This window comes from Rhea americana, unplaced genomic scaffold (genome assembly GCF_003343005.1).
Source record: "Rhea americana isolate MKP2758 unplaced genomic scaffold, rheAme1 scaffold_14, whole genome shotgun sequence".
Lineage (NCBI taxonomy): Eukaryota > Metazoa > Chordata > Aves > Rheiformes > Rheidae > Rhea > Rhea americana.
The window spans coordinates 3,845,921-3,866,749 of record NW_028185483.1 but is presented as its reverse complement, the minus strand read 5'-3'; the positions used below and the strand labels follow the sequence as shown (position 1 = coordinate 3,866,749).

General features: G+C 40.7%; 1 protein-coding gene across 7 annotated transcripts in view; it reads left to right on the top strand.

The window, feature by feature from the left end:
- The window catches only part of DOCK10 (dedicator of cytokinesis 10), a 130,542-nt gene that overhangs the window by 67,587 nt on the left and 42,126 nt on the right, over positions 1–20,829 (top strand). For all 7 annotated transcript variants that reach the window (XM_085298588.1, XM_085298587.1, XM_085298590.1 and 4 more), the window contains exons 13-24: positions 306–428; positions 1,090–1,172; positions 7,757–7,879; positions 9,149–9,228; positions 11,712–11,899; positions 12,531–12,596; positions 13,470–13,562; positions 15,451–15,574; positions 15,722–15,843; positions 16,463–16,549; positions 17,123–17,215; positions 19,166–19,284. In XM_085298588.1, the coding sequence (XP_085154714.1) occupies positions 306–428; positions 1,090–1,172; positions 7,757–7,879; positions 9,149–9,228; positions 11,712–11,899; positions 12,531–12,596; positions 13,470–13,562; positions 15,451–15,574; positions 15,722–15,843; positions 16,463–16,549; positions 17,123–17,215; positions 19,166–19,284 (1,301 nt within the window). The remainder of the gene's footprint in view (positions 1–305; positions 429–1,089; positions 1,173–7,756; positions 7,880–9,148; positions 9,229–11,711; positions 11,900–12,530; positions 12,597–13,469; positions 13,563–15,450; positions 15,575–15,721; positions 15,844–16,462; positions 16,550–17,122; positions 17,216–19,165; positions 19,285–20,829) is intronic.

Sequence of the window (20,829 nt, the reverse complement as noted above, 5' to 3'; positions counted from 1 at the left end):
ATTAGCAAAGGTGTTGCTAACATGGTCATACTGCTTCTTGACCTGAGCTAATATTTTTGCAAGATGCTGTGCGTGCACCAGCTTACTTCAGCACTAATGCAGAGATTTAAGGGCAGGGGGGAGGGACTGCTTGTTTGTTTTTCCCTCTTCCCTTAGCTCTCTTGATTATGTAGGTATATGCCAAATACTTTTTTCTGAATTTGCTTTGTTGGCTTTTCCATCAACCAAGAACACTGGCAGTATTTCATTTCTCCATTATTTTTGTACGCTTTTTAACCGTCTGTTACTTTCTCTCTTATTCACAGGCTCTTTTCTCCATAAGTAATCCCCATTCTGAGATTGTGTTAGTGGCAAAAATAGAAAAGGTGCTTACAGGAAACATTGCCAGCAGTGCTGAACCTTACATAAAAAATCCCGATTCTTTTAAGGTAAGGTAACAAGAACATCAATTCCTCCTTTGGTATTTTCAGCTTCCAGTAAGTTGAATGCATGGCAAACTGTGCTCGCAAGTCTTACCAGTCTCTAGTTGCTTAACACTGCAAGCCCATCTCTAAGAAGACAAATATTCAAACTCAATTAATTTCAGTAGAATGAAATCCTTACATGCAGTGATCAGCTACAGTATGGTACGTGCTGTTTTCATTCAGTTCGAATGCATTAACACTTTGATTGCAGTGTAGGAATCCATTTGTGGTGTGTTCCTAATGCTGATCATACTTTAGTAAAGTGAAATTCTCCTTCAGCAATCCTTTAGAAACTGCAAGTTAGTGCACTTTGTGTAGGAGCAAAGCTGGAGTAGGCACCTGCTGGTCCAGTCTCAGAGCAGGCAGTGTATTTACATTGGATAGGTTACAACAAGCTGGAATAATGATTGTAACTAATGTAGTTCTGACTGGAGAGGTTTCATTCATCAGCAGGTCTGTGATGCCTTTGCCCATCCCAGAACCTGTTCTGTCAAGGGTAGTACAAGACTAAATTAATTTAGGGACGTTATTACCGTTTCAGCAGAGGGTTACATGGATGTATTCCATGCTGCACTGTAGATATTTTAATGATGTTGATGAAACAACTCTTATTCTCTTCTTGTAGTGTGCACAGAAAGTGTTAAAATCCAATAAACAGTTCTGCAGCAAGCTGGGGAAATACCGTATGCCATTTGCCTGGTCAGTCAGGTATGTATTGTTTCTTTCTATAATTTGTGGCTGTATCTTCTAGGTTATTCTACTTATGAAATTGTATCCTTTTACACTTTCTATGCTTGAAGCTAAGCAAAGTTTTCCATATGAGTTAAGTCCTCAGCACATTTATAGCTTTATAGGTTTGCTACCGTATTTCTTCTACGCATATGAATATTGGTTATTTTCTCGTTAAATATTAGTATGATATAATCTTTTATTCAGGTATGTAGTGAAGTTACCAGGGAACAGCAAGGGTGATTGACGGAATATCAATTGATGATGAGCTCCACCAGTTATTTGGTGCTAAAAATTATCAAAGAGATTTCAAAGTCATAGTTATCACAAGAATCTCCTGTGCAGGTGACGATTATCTGAAACAGAGTTGTAGTAGCCACCTAAAATATAGATGTACAAGTCTGAAGCTCTGTTCTTGTAATGATGCCTGTCAGATTTTAAGCAGCTCAAATTAAGGATCTGGAGATTGTTGTGTCAGAAGCGGCATCTTTGCGGTGGTATCAAGAATGGAGCGCTTCCAGTCCTCTTGCACTTTTAGTAGTTGCTAGGTGATAGACGGTTGTTTTCGTCTTTGGTCAGCTGGGTTTTCTTGCAGCTAAATTTAGTAGCAATAATTTATTTTTGTTCTTCCTCCTGCATGTCCCTGTGACAGCTCTCCGTTCTTTTTCCTATGCGTGGGGTAGGGCGAAGCTCCCCGTAATAAGGAAAACCAGGTGAAAGCATTGCTCCTCTTCTGTGGCCTCTGCTCTGGCTGGAGGTCTGGCCTGGTGGAGTGCTAACTGAGACTCTAGGAGGGAAAGAGGAAAGAGCATTAGATTCGAACTTGCGTGCGACGTTGCCCATGGACCTGGGGGAGAGCTGGGTGGCTGGTTGCCTCTGCTCTGGGGGTACAGAGCACCAGACGGGCCTGATTTGCCGCTTCACATGCAGGTGGAAGCTTGTGATTCTTAAATGGCAAAGATGCTTAGATGGCAAAGTGGTAAGGGAGAAAATACGCGGTAAAGTACAACCATTTGAAGAGTTCATTTATTTTTTATTGCCATACATTTTTGTCAATATCCAATAGGAAAAGGAAAAGCATGTGCATGTTCAAGCAAAAGGCGGATAATGTGTTCTGTTCTGTTGTATCTAACTTAAGGATGCTTGTTAATATTTATTGGTTCTGTGTAGCTGGAGGACCATTCATCAAAGTGATATTGGTGGGTGTCTCTTGGTTTGACAGAGCTACTTTTAGCATATAAATAATGAACAGTATGATGGTAATAGATGTGCAGGCTGGGCATCAAACTCAGCTGAGGGTTTTTATGAGCTCTCCTGCCTGATTCTTGTCTGTGGCTATCCTGTTAGTGATATTTGCTGAAACTTGGCCGTTGTTACAGCCATCTTTAGGTACCATGGTCATTTTAACCACTAGGTCAGGACCAGGTTCTGAGTAGTCACTTGTGCACGTGGAGAAGGCTAAAACATTCCTCCCTCTTCAGCAAATCCTATCTCAGAATGTTTCTTGGCGTAAAAAATACAGAACGGTATTCTTGCTTTGAAGGACATGCCTTCTCCTTTCATGGAATCCTCCATATGGCAGCGCTGAGTTGTCTTCAGTGGGATGGAGTAGGCAGAAGAGGAGTTTAAGGGCTTCTACGCACATGCTGTGTCCATACCATAGCTGTACGGCTCGCAGGCATTATGTAGCCCTGTGCCTCAGTCTGGGGTTGTAGCTGCGGGTCTGCCCTTGCTCTGCCAAAGTCAAGCCTAACAGACGTGAGTTAAGTTTTATTTCTATCCCTGTGAGGTGGTTAGCACCTCGCTAGCCTGTCAAGCTATGCTGGACTTAAGTATAGCACTTTTCAGAAGATTTTCTACCTCCTTTCAGTTTTGTTTCCTGTTTCTGATTTTATCTTTAAAATATCAGTTGGCAGCTCTTTGGTCATCTCAGGCATAGTATTACAACCACATTCATTTATTTTCTGATAGTGGAGCATGTAGATGTGGACTAAGGAATGAAATCCTGATCGGTTAAGGCCGAGTAATAAATACGTAGTGCTCTGCTCGAGTCAGCCTGCTTGCGTGTGCCGGAGGTCTGTGGAAAGGTGGTGCTGCTGCCTGCTGCCCGTTGACAGGAACTCGGCAGCCACCGCTGCTGCTCCTGCCCGCAACGGGGCTTAGCTGGGTGACTGAACAGCCGTTTCCTTCTGGAATTCCATGCAGAATGCTTCATTTGAGCAGGCTGGAAACTGGCTAAGAACACATGGTCACAAGAAAGCGGTAGAAATTCATACGAGAGGAACCTGCGTGTTGCTTATTCGCTACATGCTACGTCCTGCGGTGCCCGAGTCTCGGCCTTCCTCAGTCTGTCTCCTCAAGGGTTTTTGTCAGTGGAAAACTTGGCTTCCAGTCCTCTGCTTTTTCAGTTTCAGAAGTGGCAGTGACTTGTTTCATCAGATGTTTTCTCTGAAATTAGACTTTTTATTTTTCCAATATGCAGTCCACAGTCTTAGAAGATAAGATTGAAAAGCTCTCCAAATTGTATTATATGCTTGTCTTTGCTAGGTTCAAATCCTTTCTAAATGTGATTGTCTAAACAACACGTCGGGCTGTGAAACTTCCCCGTGTACATGGGCATACGTGCTTGTGCTGTTAGAAAAGGCACAGCGCGTTCAGCACTTCACAGACTTAGGCTGCATGCGTTACACGGGTGGCTGGCGCGTGGGCAGAGGGCAAAGCTAGGATTTGTGGATGTCCCTCGGTTCCAAGAGGCAACGTTCTGCATGGAAGACGACCATCTGGGGAAACGGGGTATTTGGTAGCTTTAGTCTGGTCTCTTCCTAAAAACATCCGTAAGCCCCCTAGGCGTCCTAAATCAGTGCTTCGCTACTCATTAAAAAGCTTTCTTCCCATCTGTAGAACTACAGAAAATATTCTTGGGCATTTTTATCAGCTTGTCTTAAACTTTCTCTGTTATTAATCACATTGAGAAGATGAAATAACAAAATAACATGGTTTTTTTGTTTGTTTGTTTTGAAACACTGTTCAAATATACCACATGTACTTGTTGGTATCAGTGAAGTTACGTGAGGGATATGTTTAGTTCATTAGGTCAAGTTCTGCACTCATTTATGTCTGTTTAAGTATTAGCATTATACAGGACTCCTGCTGGTATAAGCAAAGTGTACTTTGGCCCTATAAATTCTATTTCTAGTTTCACAGCTTGAAAATAGATGTTTCCACAGGAGACTATCACACTACAGGGGAAAAAAATGGTTTGGCTATGATAAATAGTAAAAACCTGGGACTGGAAATGAGTTTTCCAGTTATTTAATTCTGGCAATAGCCACACTCCTGTTCTTCTATGGAAAGTTTACCCCTTAAAGCAGTTGCAGATGGCCACAGTGTGATTTTTTTAGGTATATGTTTAGTGAGCCAAAATCTGACAGTCATATGTGTTGTGCATGAGATTAAAACTAATTATCTTACGTGGCATCCAAGCTGCGAGCATCGTTCGGAAGGCTGGCTCTGGGTTCCCCCGATGTGCCGGAGCCGGCGTGCTCCGGCGCTCTGCGTGCTCTCCCAGGTATAATTACAGCATGCGGTAGAACTGCAGTGTGTCAAGTCGATCTTCCGGGCTCGTACTCCTGACACGGCTGCCAAGGTTTGCAAATACACGCCTCGTCTGCATCTTGTAGGCAGGGGGAAGCTTCGCTCGTGGAGATGAGCTTTTGCACGCTGCTTTTCCTTCCAACCTTCTCCACCTGCACAGACCTCGTGTTTCAGAGCCGGGCGCCTGAATCTGCGCGCTGCTCCCGCAGCTGCTGCCTGGGTTCGGGGCTGGTGTGAGTTGACATCGCTGATCTTAGTGAAGCTGCGCTGATGCTCAGTAGCAACAAGCCTCACGCTGTATCTCTCACCTTGAAGGTGAGCAGTTTTTTCACAGAAAAAAAAAGCCAGTGCTTTCATAAGTATCAGTTTCAGTACTAAATTGTGAATGCTGTGTAGGTTAAGGAACTTGTATAACTGTGGTGTATCAGCTAACAATATCAGCCCTACAGAAACGGTTTTTAAATATTGAGAAAATATCTCATCTTCTTTAGGGAAATCTGTTTCCTTGCTTCCCTTCTTTCCCCATCCTCCCCCCAAATAATTGCTTTAGAATCTCTTAGGGATTTTTTGTTCTGTGAGATTTTTCTCATTAAAAGCGCTCTGATAATTAGGTAGCGGGCAATAAGGAGTCATTAATATATTAGACACATACTGAACATCTGGATAGTTGAAGGGTTTTACCATCTTTTCCTTTGACTGGCAGTCGTCATTCTAAAATGCTGTCAGAGTATTTTCTGTAGTAAGAAGAAAATAGTTGATCTTTGCCCAGCAACCCAAAAGGGCAGAGCAAATCTTAGGAGTGTATTTACTCAACTACAGCTGTCGTGTACATAATACTTGTTCCTCCAGCCATCCTTCAGTTTTCGCAAGCCCTGAAAATGGAGATAAATTACGGTTTGACAAGCGGAAAGCCATCTAATTCTCCAAATGCATAAAAGTACGCCTATTTCTAGGAAGGGTAAGGTTGTTTCGAAGGGACGTCTGAATTGCGGACGTAGTGGCAAGACCTGTACATGCGTGGAGCGTTGCGGATAGGTTGTAGGAAGAGGAACGCTTGCGTATTTTGTGTTGAGGATAGCAGATTTCATGCCTTTAATTTTAACTCTTTGGGCTGGGCTGCGTTGCTCAGCCGCCCGCCCGCAGCGCTGCGGGAAGGGCAGGCAGAGCCCGGGGAGCGCTGACGGTGGGGACGCCGTAAAGCCCGCCTGGCCTCCGACCCGCGTGGCCCGGGGGGTGGCGGCGGCAAACCCACGTACCCGAGCACGGCTGGCAAAGCCCCCAGGGCTCGGAGCTCGGAGGCCAGCACCGTTCCCCAGGGGTAAAGTCCTTCCACCCATAGGCGTGTATTTTTTTTTTTTTTTTTTTTTTTTTTTTTTTGACAGCTCTTTAATAGGATTTGGAAGCGAGTGGTAGCTGCCAGGAATTAGTCTTTCTCCCTAATAACTCAGGATTGTTGGCATTGTGTATGTTTAGTCCATGGTGTAGATTGAATTCTCTGTAACTTTTAGAGGCAAAAATCTAATAGGAGAGAGTTGGTTACTTTACTTTTCTACAGAGAAGTGAGACAGAGGTTATTCTCTCAGTTAATTAAGATATGGTGCGTTTATACTTATCCTTAGGATCCTCTTCTAAAGGTTTACTCCATTATTTTGCATCTGGCAACAATTTGTGCTGGCATTGATTCTTCTTCTCACTGGCAGCGGGACAGAGAAGTAAATTAAGGAAGAAAGATCGGCCAAATGATTCACAGGACAACACTTAGTGTCAAGAACATGTTACTTTTGTTAAGCAATGTTTTTGCATACAACAGTTGCATCCAAGGTTCGTTGGTGTAGATAGCTGTTACGTTAGCTGGTTCCACCAGTGTGCGTGGCCCCTGGGGCTGGGCAAAATGCACTGGGGTGTGTGAATTAAATCCTGCAAGTGTCAGCGAGCAGGAGTGTAAATACCTGAGAATGTTTTCCGGGGTGCACGACAGCTGGTATTTATTGTCCCCAGTTACAAACGGTTATCTTCCCCCTCCTTTTTGTTCGGTATTTTATAGCTGATTCACCAAAAGTTGAATTGATGCTCTGCAAATGCATTTTGTGAAGGAAAGTTAAGCCTAAGTGAATTTGTGTCAGACTTCTGGTGGACACAGAACAGATCTAACGCATAGGAAAATGCAGTAAAGGTCTCTGCTAGCCTGGTCCTGCACAAGCCTACACATCTTTACATGATAAGATCTGGTGATCAGGAGTTAACGTAGTGCTATAATTTGTTACTTAAAATTATCGTGATTTTCATTGAATAATTATAACCTGTTGGACCAAACTACCTATTTGTGTGGTGAATTCTTCCAAAGGAGTTGGTGTCTGAACTGGGAAGTCCTGTGCCTGATGTACGAGCAGGTGGCAACGTCTCGCCCGGTGCATCCTGCTCTGAAACGGTGGCTCCCAGCCGGGCAGCGAGGGCACGGGCTCGTGCCGGCTCCGCTGCGAGCTGCGGGGAGGCCGGGAGCAGCCAGGGCGATGGAGCGAGCGGGGAGACGCTTCCCGCAGCACTGGGCACCCCCCGCTCTCCGAAGGGAGGCTTAGCTACAGAAAGGGGGGGGAAAGGGGACAAATGCTGAGCTAGCCGTTGACAGTCTGTCCTAGCATTAAAACCCAGGAGCTCCAAACTGCAGCGGTCACAGCGTGGCTGAAATCGGTGGGAACTCTTTGCATGGTGTAAGATTAAACAACATCTTGGGTCTTTGCACTGATGACTGCAGCTGCACCTGCAGGTAAATGGGAACTGTCTGTGCTCCAGTGGATGTGCAGCTGGGAAGAGCTGTCCTGCTTGAAAGCCCCTTCAAGCAGACAGCCCCTTAATTTTGTGTAAGAATTTGTATTGTATCATATCCTTGTTAAAAGATCATATGACTATTTAAAAAGTTTAAATATGTGTGAGTGAGTGTCTATAATTGTGTTATTTTACTTTCTTTCTAGACCAGTGTTTAAGGATAATCAGGGAAATGTTGACAGGGACTCGCGATTCTCACCTTTATTCAGGCAAGAAAGTAATAAGATTTCAATGGAAGATTTGATTAAACTAATAGCAGAATACAGAAGGTAAGAAACACTTTTGAATTTGGTCTGAGAAGGGTCTGTGATTATAAAGCCATACAGAATATTTTTCACAGCTTTTCTTTTTTTCTTCATTTAATGCAGTGTGCCAAAGTAACCATATTAACTTAATGTTTTTTACATTAGCCTATTATCTGCCAAAGGCTGCTTCAGCCTGAGTTTTCCAGGAAAACTGAAATGTCATTTGGCACATAATTAAATGTTACTATAGCCTGAAGATAATGATGCATTTAATTATCTTCCGTCAGGAGAGATGCAGGTGAAGTAACCAAAAAGAAAGCATAGTTTTAAAAAAGAAAGGGGAAAAAAGGGAAAACGAGGGGAAGGATGAAAAAAAAATCTTGAGTGTTTTTTTGCCTCCATGCTCTTGTTTGTTTGAGTTTCCATGACAAATGGCAGAGTGGACATTGGAAGAAAACAACTTTTCCAAATGTTTTATAGTATCTAAATTAGTGGATAGTTAGTTGGCTGGATATTCTTTCACACAGGTGTAAATCAGATTTAACTCTAAAGCAAAGACATTGTTTATACCACATAAGTGACATGAGAATTAAACCCAGAATTTCTTCTTGTCTACTCTAGAGCACCTAGTAATGAATTAGTCTAATGAGCTTTTCCTGTTCCATTTGTATGAGGTCAGATGACAAAGATCAAATGTCCACTGCAGAGATTAGATCAGGCCTTTAATCTCTTGCCCTGTCTCGCTGTTTTGGGAGTCTAAACTTTACTGACGTTCCCTGTGCTCGATGAGGAGTTGCTGGTGCTGTGTTTGCTTGTCTGAAGCATCTCGTAGATAAGAGCAACTTAGCATCCCCATGCTGGCACTTCTCAGGTTGCCTGGACACAAGAAATATATGTCTTGGTGCCTTTTCAGCACAGTGCTTGCAGAAGCCATGATGCTGTAAGCTCTCACAGAATGCCTTTTAGAGGACGTTTCTTTCAGACTGTAGAGAGGAGAAGTAGGTAAGTCAGTTCTCTTGAGATTTGTTGTTAGTTCATCTGTTTCTCCCTCTTCTACAAAATACCCTATGACATTGTTTCCAAAGAGAAGGCAGGAATGCAGCCAAAAAACATTTCTTTCCTGCCATTGCATGTGATTTGAATCTGACTGCCAATGGGTGTATATATTTAATATGTTAAATAAATATCTATTTCTGAAGTCAGGATCTGTTTTTCATTTTAGATGAGTTCATGTGTTGGGTTGTATCTCCCTTGTTCTAATTTTCTAAAATGTTTTTATTTCTATCATTGCAGAGCAGAGAAGATCAGCAAAATACAAACCATACCTGGCTGTTTGGAGATTGCAGTTGATTGTGTCCCTTTGGAACATCCGAGTATGATTTTGCTTTATAATTTTCTAGGACATTGTCATAGACTTTTCTGCTTTAGTTGTTGCCTTGAGACAGTAAAATCATTGCACAGAAAACTATGCAGTTTGGGAAGTTGCTTGTCTTTTTTTTTTTCTTAAACCATTTTATTAAGTCAGTCTTCATTTCCTCGTGTACCTGGCCAAATATACTCAAGTTGTAAAGACTACATGTACTGTCTCCACATGAGATGAAAATCCAGGGACTTCTTGCCTGTCTGCAAGGGATTAGACCAAAGAGCTAAATGATTGAGCCTCTATAGCTTGCGGTTAAGAGCCCATCTCTGTAGGCAGGGGCCGTGATGGTCGTGTCCTCTGTGAGTTAGCGCGTAGGGGATGTGACTACCAGTGGGTTTCAAGATTGCTGACTAGGCAGAGGTACTTCTGAAAGTACCTCTGGCATCAGGGCAGCAGCTGCTAATGTGGATTCTTCTAACTTGGTCCTTTTGTCTCTCCCTCCCAGTGCTGTGAAAAGCTCAGGACTGTGAACTTTTCTGAAGTCTTAGAATTCAGAGCACTTGGTTATTTACAGTAGGGGACCCCTGGAGATATAAAGATAACCATCAGGGACTTTGCTTGTTAAGACTCTGCCTTAAGTAAGGGGCAAAAGCTGTTGTGCTTGGGACTTTTCCACAGGAAAAAAGGGGATTAAATTAACAGTCACTGTTGTTTTGATGTCAGTGCAATCAAAGGAACATTTGTCTAGCTCATTTAACCTGCTCAAAGCAGAGCAGTGTCAAGATGGGGTTAGATTTTGTTGGGATGTAGATAAAATGTATTCTGTGTAGAAATAGTATGTCACACGGAAGTGTTAAAATGAGTGCTCATCAGTTTTGGGACATCTCTACATACTCTTAGATAAATAATAATAATAATAATAATAATTTCACTAACATTTCAAAAGCAAATTGTATTTTCAGTATTAAAAGAAACTGGTAGCTCGTAGAAGGCAAAATGGGCCAAACAGGATTGGAGCTTACCTTGCTAACTGACTTAGTATGCACTGTGATAGTATGAAGTTTTGAGCTTAAATATACATTGTATATTAAGGTGTCCAGTACCTGTGGAAAGTCAATTAAAGTTCATTCAGTATAAATTATAACAATTTAAACAGCCCTTTGGTATCAAAAAATATGTCTTACTCTGAGACTGTAAAATCATTATAAAACTGTATCAGAAAACTTACTTGCTATAAAATTCATTGAAATCCTTGTGAAAATTCAGTCAGCTTCAAGGGAAGCCCTGGTAACACGAGTAACTGTACTTATACCACCTTCCCATTGGTAATTTTAATCATGCTTAGCTAGTGCTAAAACGCTGTATTGCCAAGAGAAGCCGATGAAAAGGAAGTTGGCCACAGATTTTGTCAAGAAGTTGCCAGTGCGATTGTGCTTCTGGGGACTGACGCTGCTCCACATTAGCATCAATTTGCATTAGACAACAGAAGTAGATCTTTGTTTTAATACGGCTTTATTTACTGTTGCTACACTAAGAGCTGGAGCCAGCGATCTATCAGATGTTGTCTGAGAGTGTTTAACATGATACAAAACTTCTGCCCTTGCTGCTGTGTAAGGGGAAACAGATCTAGAATAGGGAAAACAGCTTTATGAAGCTTCTGCCTGTGCCATGTGGTCCCCGACTGTCCTTTGCAGGCAGTCGTGGTCCCAAAGGCAGGGAATAGGATGGCAGCTGTTATTACTGGTGTGTCCCTGCTACTTCAGAACAAAATACGTATTAAAACCCAGAACTGAGACTCCAGTTGTGCGGAGCGCGGTCCTGGAGAACAGCTCGTGGCCTCGCAGCTCGCCTGGGAGCAAGCTGTTCAAACTGCTTTTAGTAGCTCAGGACAGCCCTGAGTCCGTGCCCCAAACCCTCTCAGCTGCTTTTGTGCAACCAGCCCTGGAGATTTCCATGCTGAGGCCAGATGTCTCGCTGTTCAATGGCAGAGAGAGGTGTATTGGTTTGTGATCCATACCGGTGACTTTGCTGTCTGGGAGACAAAGCGCTTGTTTTCTTCGCTTGTTCCGTGAACTGATTTCAGATATCCCAATTGCATCATATACTTAATCATATACTTAATTTGGTTCCAAGCTACTTGTTTCTTCATTTCATTTACTGTATTACTAGACAATAAAGAAACTTAAACGAGATGCTGGGCTGTAAAGTCAATTAGAAACAGTATCACTTCCGCTGTATTGAACATGTCAGTGTATCAGTGGTGCTGCTAAACCGCGTCTCAAATGCAGCAGGCGTCAGAGGAATTTTGTCAGCACTGGGTTGTTTAACTTAAATGAGATAAAGCATTTGAGGACGATATATTGCAGTTCTGGATTTGTATGGATGCAAGTGAAGGCACGATTTGACCCTTTGCATGTCATTATTACTTATTCTTAGTAGTATGACTGTAAAAACAAACATAACATGATGATTTTCTTTTCTGTTCTTTTGAAGACTGTGTAACTTCATCTTTTATTCCAATCAAGCCATTTAATGACGTGAAGGAGCACCAACCTACAGTGGAAGTAGAGGAGTTTGTACAGGAATCAACAAAATACTCTCGACCTTACAGAGTATACAAGAACCAAATATACATCTACCCAAAACATCTCAAATACGATAGTCAAAAATATTTTAATAAGGTACAGTATATGACTGATTCAGGCTGACATTGAGTAGGTGTTTATTCCAAAGAGTGAGCACTCATTGACATCAACGACTACCCATCAGGAAGGATGGAAAGGTGGTGATGTGAGTCACTGACCTGGCTTTTGATCTTTTTCAGTTTTTTGCAATCATAAAATTTAGATACAATTGTAATGAAAAACACGTAGAGGTTAAGAAAGCCTTTAAGTTGCATCAATGAATCAGAGAGACATGGTAATAGCTTTTTTGCCCTTTTCAAAAGGGCTATATTTAATGAAGTGATGCATGCAGGCTGAATGAATCTATAGAATATTTGTATTTCTTAAATGAAACTTTAATACAACTTGCATTTTTGTGCTGTTTGAAAATGAGTTAAGGACAAGACACAGGTAAATGCTGGTCACTTTTTCTAATTTGCTTTTGCAGTTTGAGACTGAGCTTGCATTTTTTAAGTTCATTTTTGAAACATTTTCTGGTAAAATTATTGTGACTTGAAGGTATTTTAAGTTTTTATCCACCATCTACATGTTCTCCTAGATTTTGAAAAGAACTTATTTTCACCCCTTTTAGTTTGTCTGTGTGTTTATGGATACTCTATTTCTAATCCAACACATTTCTGTTTTCCAGGCACGGAATATAACGGTGTGCATTGAATTTAAAAGCTCTGATGAAGAAGGAGCAAAGCCACTGAAGGTGAGTCATGACAAAAGTCTATTTGGGGATCACTGTTTCTGTGTAAATATTACATACAAAACCCAGCAATCAAGACTGTACTAACCTGGAATATTTAAAGAGTAAATGTTGTCCCACGTTCCTCTGAATTTGCACTGTGGTTTTGTTTGCCTTTTGTTCACGAATCCCTCCAGCCCCAAATGCCATTGGGCAGTGCTGGCTTTCCAACTGGTGGAGGGAAAGGAAGGAGAAAATTAGAAAAATTTAAGATTTTTCAGTGCAACTTGCTGAGGTAAAATTCATCATCAGCCAGAAATCCCCATAGAGGTTGGGTTTCTAAGCCTAACCCTTGATTGAAAAGTACAGGATGCAAAATTAGAAGAACTTCGACCTTAACTCTTAACTTTGCTATGGTCAAGGGCACAGTGTTGCTGGGCGGTGGTTTTGCCATCAACAAACGACTTTAATGTCGGTAATCAAGGACCCCTGGATTGTACTGTGCTGACAGCAGAACTGTTAACTGTCATAGCTTTGGTAACATTGAGAGGTCAGTAAACGTATTGTGCTGTACTGAACTGAATAAAAATTAAAGAGCTTTTGTAAAGCCTCTTGCAGAAAAGTGTGAAATTGGTAACAGGGAGGAAGTAGTTTAAAGACTCTGTGTTGCTTAGTAAAATACAGGGTAAATTCCATGGAATCAATAGACTTTGATGGAAATATGTGTAAAAACAAATTTCAGGTGTGAACACTTAAAAATACTTTTTTAAGTATTTGATCAAAATATTTGTCAGTCTTTCATGATATTGAATTCATTGTACATGCATAGTAGATGTATCAAAACTAGTGTCATCAGCAGAATTTGACAATGTAATTAAAGCATGTTACTTTTATCAGTGCATTTATGGGAAGCCAGGTGGACCTTTGTTTACAACGGCAGCCTACACAGCTGTGCTACATCATTCCCAGAATCCTGATTTCTATGATGAGGTCAGTCTGTCTTTTCCTGATTAAGTCTGTTACTCCCATATGTTTGCCATAACACACGCACATATGTGTAAAGAAAGTTTGTGTTACAATTGCTTGTGTATCCAGATGGAATTATGTTACGCCAATTTACGTATGGTCTCACCTTTTTTTCTTTAATCAACTCAGTGAGGCTTTCCTTTGTACAATGTTCTGAGTACAGTTAAGATGCTGTAGAGTGAATTAGGAATAGTTTAACTCTCTAAAATGCATGTCTGGGTTAAAACAAGAGTCCAGTTGTATGTCTGAACTTAAGGGAAACAGTTAATGTTATGATGAAGAGTGGAGGCAGGAACAAATCCCTCTCTGAGATACAAGATCTGCATTGGGGCTTTTTTTTTTTTTTTTTTTTTTTTTTTTTGTCTGGTGGCCTGAGCAGAACATGCACTGGTGTGTGGTGGCTATGGCTCATGGTTCAGCTGCTGCTTTTAGGGTTGCAGCTCTAGACTAGAGCTTATACATTGGTCTTTGCCAAATGTTAGTTGCACCTCATCTCTCTAGGCATTTTTGCACTTCATCAACACAAAATATAGTATCTCAGGTTTCTCGCAGGTGACCTTACTGTCACTTTTCAGTGACTAGCATGTTTGGTGGCAGGTTAATGGGCTCTTGGTTGCTTTGTGGGTAGTGATAATGCTGGCAAACAACACTATAGTTAGCCAGTGTTTTCCAAACTTTTGCCATGATTTTGGACGACCTTTATCTTTCATTTAAAATTTGCTTTGATAAAGTTACATGATCAAGACCATTGGATGAAATACAACTACATGCAAAATATCCATTTAAGATTCATGTTTAGGAGTTGATGTGGAAATTAAAGCATTATATTTGCTGAGGTCTTGAACCCCCTGCTTGTTTCAAGTTGTGGTTTGGATATTAGCACATCTGAAAATGTCCCTGAGCAGATCAGTTCCAACTTGAATGAAGAACTGAATTCAGGTCTTACCAGCTGATCTGGATGGAAAAGGTGTGCTCCTATCTTAAATGTGCATAGTACTAATAAGAAAAACAGCAAACGCGGTCTTGAAAAGAATGCAATACATCATCAAAAATGCTTTCTCAGTCTTCATGTCTGCCTATTTCATATCTGTGCTTATACTGCTGGATTTTCACTCACAAGCTGATTTAACATGGGAAGCATTTACCAACAATTCCTAAACGATGCTTTAATTATAGGACTTAGCTTGGATAAGCATTATCATATCCCGAAGGGGTCTTTTTCATTAGTTTTTTATGCTAACGTATTTTGTTTACTTTGTATTTTTATTCTGATAGGTTATAATAACTCAACTATGTAGGGATTAGTGGATGACATGATACACATTTTCCTGGATGATATTTGTAGGATTTAACACTGACCTGGAATCTTAAATAAAAGCTGATTTTCATGTCAGCCTTAATTTTTGTTTTGTTTATGCCATGAAATGACAATGAAGCAATAGCAGAAATTTGGGGTTTTTTTTATTATTTATTTTTGTCTTGAAAATATGAGAGTGGTGATGGCTAGTTATGGTTGCTGATGCTTATTTCAAAGTAGGATCTTTTACTCTTTAGTTCTGTGCTCTTTCATCTTATACTATTTAATCATAAATGCAAATATACATCTATAAGACAGAAAAGGGGGAAAAAAGAAAATCCTGTTTTAGTAAAAGTAGTATCTGATCATACTCAGCAATTTCCATAGGAGAACATCTGTTACTCAAGTAGCAACAGCACCATGCAGACAAACAACTACCAGCAAAGGCAGGCTGTTCCTAGGTCTCTGTGTAAAAAGAGATGTCACTCATTTAGACCATATCTAATGCTTGGTTTAACTGACTTTCAAACTGAAGTGTAACATTTTACATTTCAGGTGAAAATTGAACTTCCCACTCAACTCCATAAGAAACACCACATTCTGTTTTCGTTTTATCATGTCACCTGTGACATAAATGCAAAAGCTAATGCCAAAAAGAAAGAGGCTCTGGAAACACCAGGTACCTGTAGTAGAATTACTTTCAATTCTAAATGTAAATGATGTATGTTCAAAGGATTTTGGAATTTCTGGCTGGTTGTTATTGTCTTCCTTTGAGCCTGAGGAGCCTGTTTTTCAGAGCATCGTACTGATTTGTTCTTGTGCACAGTGGGGTACGCGTGGCTTCCTTTGTTGAAAGATGCCCAGTTAACTTCCCAAGAGCATAACGTGCCGGTAGCAAGCAGCCTGCCTCCCAGTTACTTAAGCCTGCAGGAGCCTACGAGTGGAAAGGTATTAATTCATACTTTCATATTATTCAGGTAGCATAGTGGACTTGTTTTCACGTGATTTGCCTGAGATCAGGTTTGTATTTTCCCTTATCTGGAAGTATACATGATAAATAGGTTACCTGTTTTAGACTGTTCATGGGCATATCCTTGAGCTATTGTATGTAATGGTCTGTGAGCCATACATTGCTGATTCAGGGGTGTGCATGTGAGAAGTGTATTTTGTAACTGTGCATTCTTTAATGCTGTTACCTAACTTCTGCAAAACTTGGAGAGCTTGTCAAAAAGGACTCTCTTCACAAATTCAGGCCATATTCCATTCATTCTCTGGCTGACATGGTCACCAGGATCTGTGAAGTGCGATTGTATTTTCCCACTGATACTGCGCAGTTTGGGTTATTTCTGCCTCCTTGTTTGTTTTACTGTGTCATGGGGACATAGATCTGGCCTTTGCGTGGTAACGTTGATGGGCTTGTGCTGAGATGCTGGGTTTTATTGCACCGGTTCTCTAGGCATTTGTGAAAGCCAGCACAGTTCAGATGTGCGCTTATGCAAAGCTATACAGTAAAAAGTGATGCAGACTTAAATAAACAAGAAAAATATTTTTTTTTGTCTCTTAATAGCAGATCAGCAGTGATGTAAAATGGGTGGATGGTGGGAAACCGCTTTTCAAGGTGTCTACATTTGTTGTATCGACAGTAAATACTCAGGTAAGCTGAATTCTCTCTCAGCTTCATTATCTAGTTACCAGCCAGAAGTATCAAGGAATTGCCAAATAATTGCTTTCTCTCAAATCTTGTATGAATCTATTTGCTTAACATTTAAAGGTTATTTGAATGTAGGAGGGCAAGAAGACAATGATAGAGAACACCCTTTTTAGGAAAAAGATAAATTATTTATGATGATAATAGCAGAAAAATTGTGGAATATCAGTTTAAACAGCAAGAAAATAAATTGTGATCACTGCAGAGCTTGGGCATTGAAGGCCCTTAGGTTGTGAGAAAAAGCTTGTTGCTCAGAACACTAAAAAAGGACTGTACAAAGCACCTGGAAATACATTTTAAGAAGCAGCCTATGCTGGCTGATCAGTTGGGCTGCATAACTTGATCTCTTTTGAGACCTTATTTCTAAGGCCATAAGTACCAAGTGTGCCCTCTGGTATCACATGGTTTCTGTATTACACAGTTACCTTGGTATCACAAGTTGCTGTAACCAATCTATGGAACTGAATTCTAATCTTTTGTATAATATGCATTAATCTGAACATTCATTTATCATTTTAGGATCCATACCTGAATAGCTTTTTCCATCAGTGCCAAGAAAGGGAAAAGGATTTCTCCCAGCCTCCTACCTCAACCTTTATCAGTTCTTGTAAGGTAATGTTGGCCACAGTAGAGAACTGTGCTGTAAAACTGCAATTAGGGCGCTCTCGCTAGTGATCCGTTCTGCGCAATTCTGAACAAGGCACAGATTTACCAGGGGGCAGTGGGTCCGTGAAAACTCCCTTCAGACTTGCTTGGTGGGATGGATGTATTACTGGTCACAGAGCTGTCTTCTGCCCCCTCTCTGACTGAGAGCACAGCTGCATCCTCAACTCGGATAATCTGCCCTGTGCCTATTCTCAAATCCCATTAAAGGGTGATGCGATGTTGCTCTGGGAATGTCCAGAAAAGGAACTGTGGCCTGCAGAGCTGCAGCATTCCCGTTGTCCTCTCTTGCCTCAGATATGTTGCAGCTTATTTCATACTTGTCTCTTCACGTTTTCATTCTAAAAACCTGGATGTCGCTCGAAGGATGCTGTATGTCGAGGATCAAATGTCTTGGTTCCTGTCAAGTTCTGAGATCCGAAACATACCCCTTCTGCAGGGACAAAATGAATGAGCAAGAACTACATTAAATGCAGCTGTATTCAGCAGAGGTCAAAAGCCGTGAGAAAGGGACATAGCAGTAGCCAGCAGATTAGAAGAGCAGCAAGAAAATACAGTGCCAAAATGCTTGACCTATTCCTGAGTGGCTGAATTCAGAGTTCGGGCTTTGCAGTCTGCTTGCTGAACTCTAACAGGAAGAGAAGTGAGACGGTCGGAGGGTGGCTGTGACGTTTACCATTTCACAGTGCTAGCCCTGACACGATACGCATGACTTGTGTAACGTTCCTTTCTGGTAGTCTGTGAACTCTAGTAACTGTTTCAGGTTTTGATATTACCATCACGTAGGTGTTTGGTCCCTTTCCTTTGTTGTTATGTTTTCCTATTTTGGCGTACCTTAAACAGATCTGGTAAAGCTGCTTGCAGAAATAATTTTACCTTACTGTTTCAGTAGATCATTACATTCTCTGGGCAATTTCCTAAAAGTGGTGACTGATTTTATTGATAAGTGCAGGTAGACCTGAAAGAGATTGCTTTATTTTTAAATACTGTCAGTTAGTGCTAGCTGATTTAAAGAAATGATAATTTGATTAAAAATCAAAACACCAAGGTTATTTAGATGTTCTACCTCTATCGAATAAAGTCACTAACTGAGTTTTCAGAAAGCCATAGAGTATGTGGGACAAAGCTTAGGAATCCATAAAAGCTTCAGAACTTTCCAGACAGTAAGCTAGTTATCTAAACTGCTAAAATTTCAGTTTTTACTTGCTATTTTTAGTTTACTTTTTCAAAAAAATCAGTATTTTTATTAAGATATAGAGATAATGTTTTATGAGACAAGGGATCAGCTGTGCAATATAACCAAAGAATAAGAAATTTCCACCAAAGCATTTTGACTTTTGTTTATATAGCACTATTAATCTTGGAAAAATTCTGGAATGGTTTGGAAATGACTGAAAAATAAAACCATGAGGGAGGAATTTAAAAGATTGTTTTTGTAATTAATATCTTAATGCTGTCCTTTATCAGAGCAGATAATATAATGTTAGTCCAGTCAGGTTAGACTGTAATACTACTGTCAGTGTACTTCTGACATAAATATTTTATCTGCAACAAGTTCAGTTCATCACCTCTCATCATAGAAAGAAGGGTGGGTGTTTTTTGTTTTGTTTTGGTTTTTTTTTTGCATGTTAGGAAACGAATGTCTTTTTTTTCTTAATCCCAAGTAGGACAAAATGTTGGAATTCTGAAATCTGAACAATGCATGCAGTTGTGTGGGTGGTCGTGTTTAAAACAAGCTTTATGGGGAATTGGTCCTCCACATAGTTGCCCTGTTTTCCTACTGCTGTAGCTCCAGTGACTGCACTACATCTTACCTGCTGATGAAGCAGAGAATCAGCTTTCATTGCTTGGTGGTTTGTGTGGAAGATGTCTCATTTTTCTTCCTTATGTCCGTTACAGAATTTGCTGAGGATCGAGAAGATCCATGTAATTATGAATTTTCTTCCTGTAGTCCTGAATCAACTCTTCCGGGTTTTGGTGCAAAACAGTGATGACGAAGTTACAACAGCTGTGACCAGGTAGCTGAATATTTTGTGTATGAGGAATAGTACTCATCTGGAGCACAAATGTAGATGTTAGTCTGCCTAGAGCTACTTTTATTGAGGCTGACCATGGCCTCTGCTAGATTTTAGTAGAGGAACTCAGCTTCCTAAGAATGCCCACCTCTTAGCCTGGCACAAATCTCTGCAAGTAGTTCGGATGACATAGAAGAGCATGATGTTATGTGGTCAACTGATACCCCCGGGAAACTATTGACCATGGTGGACATATCTCTATAATCTCAGGCAATCATAGCTAAAGGAAAGGACTCATTCTCCAGGAGCTAAGTGGTTCCTGATGAAGCTGAATATCAATCTTGTTTTTTGTTTGGGTTTGAAGATGTGGAGTTCCTCGTAAAAAGAGCTCAGCATCTTGCAAGGTCCAATGCAGAGTCAAACAATCAAGTCACACTCTTATGGGGCATTTTGTAATTAGCATATTTGAGCAATAACTAAAAAGCAATGGAAGCGTTATCCAGTGAGCTAGCAAAAAGATGGAGTGCTTTGGTGCATCTCACCCCTCACATAATGAAACTGTCTTTATTGATACTGTTAATCAGGGCAGCAGAAAAAAATGCTGGCGAGATTATTATTATTATTCTCTACAGGAGGGCAGAAAATTGCACTGCATTTTTTTTCTTGGCTATAATAGTGTTTTGGTTGTTCATCTGCCAGTAGCTGAATATTGGGACTGTAGCTAGAAGGAAAAAAAAATAACAACTCTCAGCCCTCAGCAACCCTATTAGACTCATCTATTTTCAATGTTTTCTTTAATTTCTCAATTAATTCTTCTGAATTAATTCTTGAAAAAGATTAATTAGGAAAATTTAAAGACACAAGGAGGCTGAAATCCTCATGTTAGCCTTAGGAAGCTAGTGTTTCAGTACTTTATCAAAGGATCTTGGCTGCTTGCAGGACAGAGCCCAGTTCTGCCGCACCGGGTCGCTAGGGTTAGGGGAGCCTTAGCCCTGTCGTTTTGCTTGTGACCGGGTGTGTTTCATGACTCCGTATTGTCCTCCGAGGAGGAGAGGCACTCGAACCTCTGCACGGGGCTCTGTTACGTCCGACAAATTAAGTGGCGTTATGGCCAGGCAGAGAGAATGAAGGACTGTCTCAGGCTAGAATTTAAGTATCAGCTAAGATGATTGGAGAAGAAATGCTATAGAAAATGCTATTTAAAATTTAAATGTAATAATTAGATTAAAAAAAATGAAAGGATGCTGTTTCTTTCATGCTCTAAATTTTGACTATACACCCACCTGCCAAAAAGTGGACGCTTAGTGCTTTCTGTGTCTGTGTGGTAGCTTTTGTGCTAGCTTTGTTGATGTCGACAGGAATATGCGCATCTTCTGTGTGCGCCATTCATTGATGTGTCCTATATATGCACGCATTGTATTTTGTTCTGAATAGCTTGAAGCAGCTTGTGTTGAACGTATTAAAAGCAACAACAGCAGAATGAGAGCACAGAATTGTTTGTATGCTGGGGGAAAAAACATTATCCCCTTTTTTTTTTTTATTCTCTCA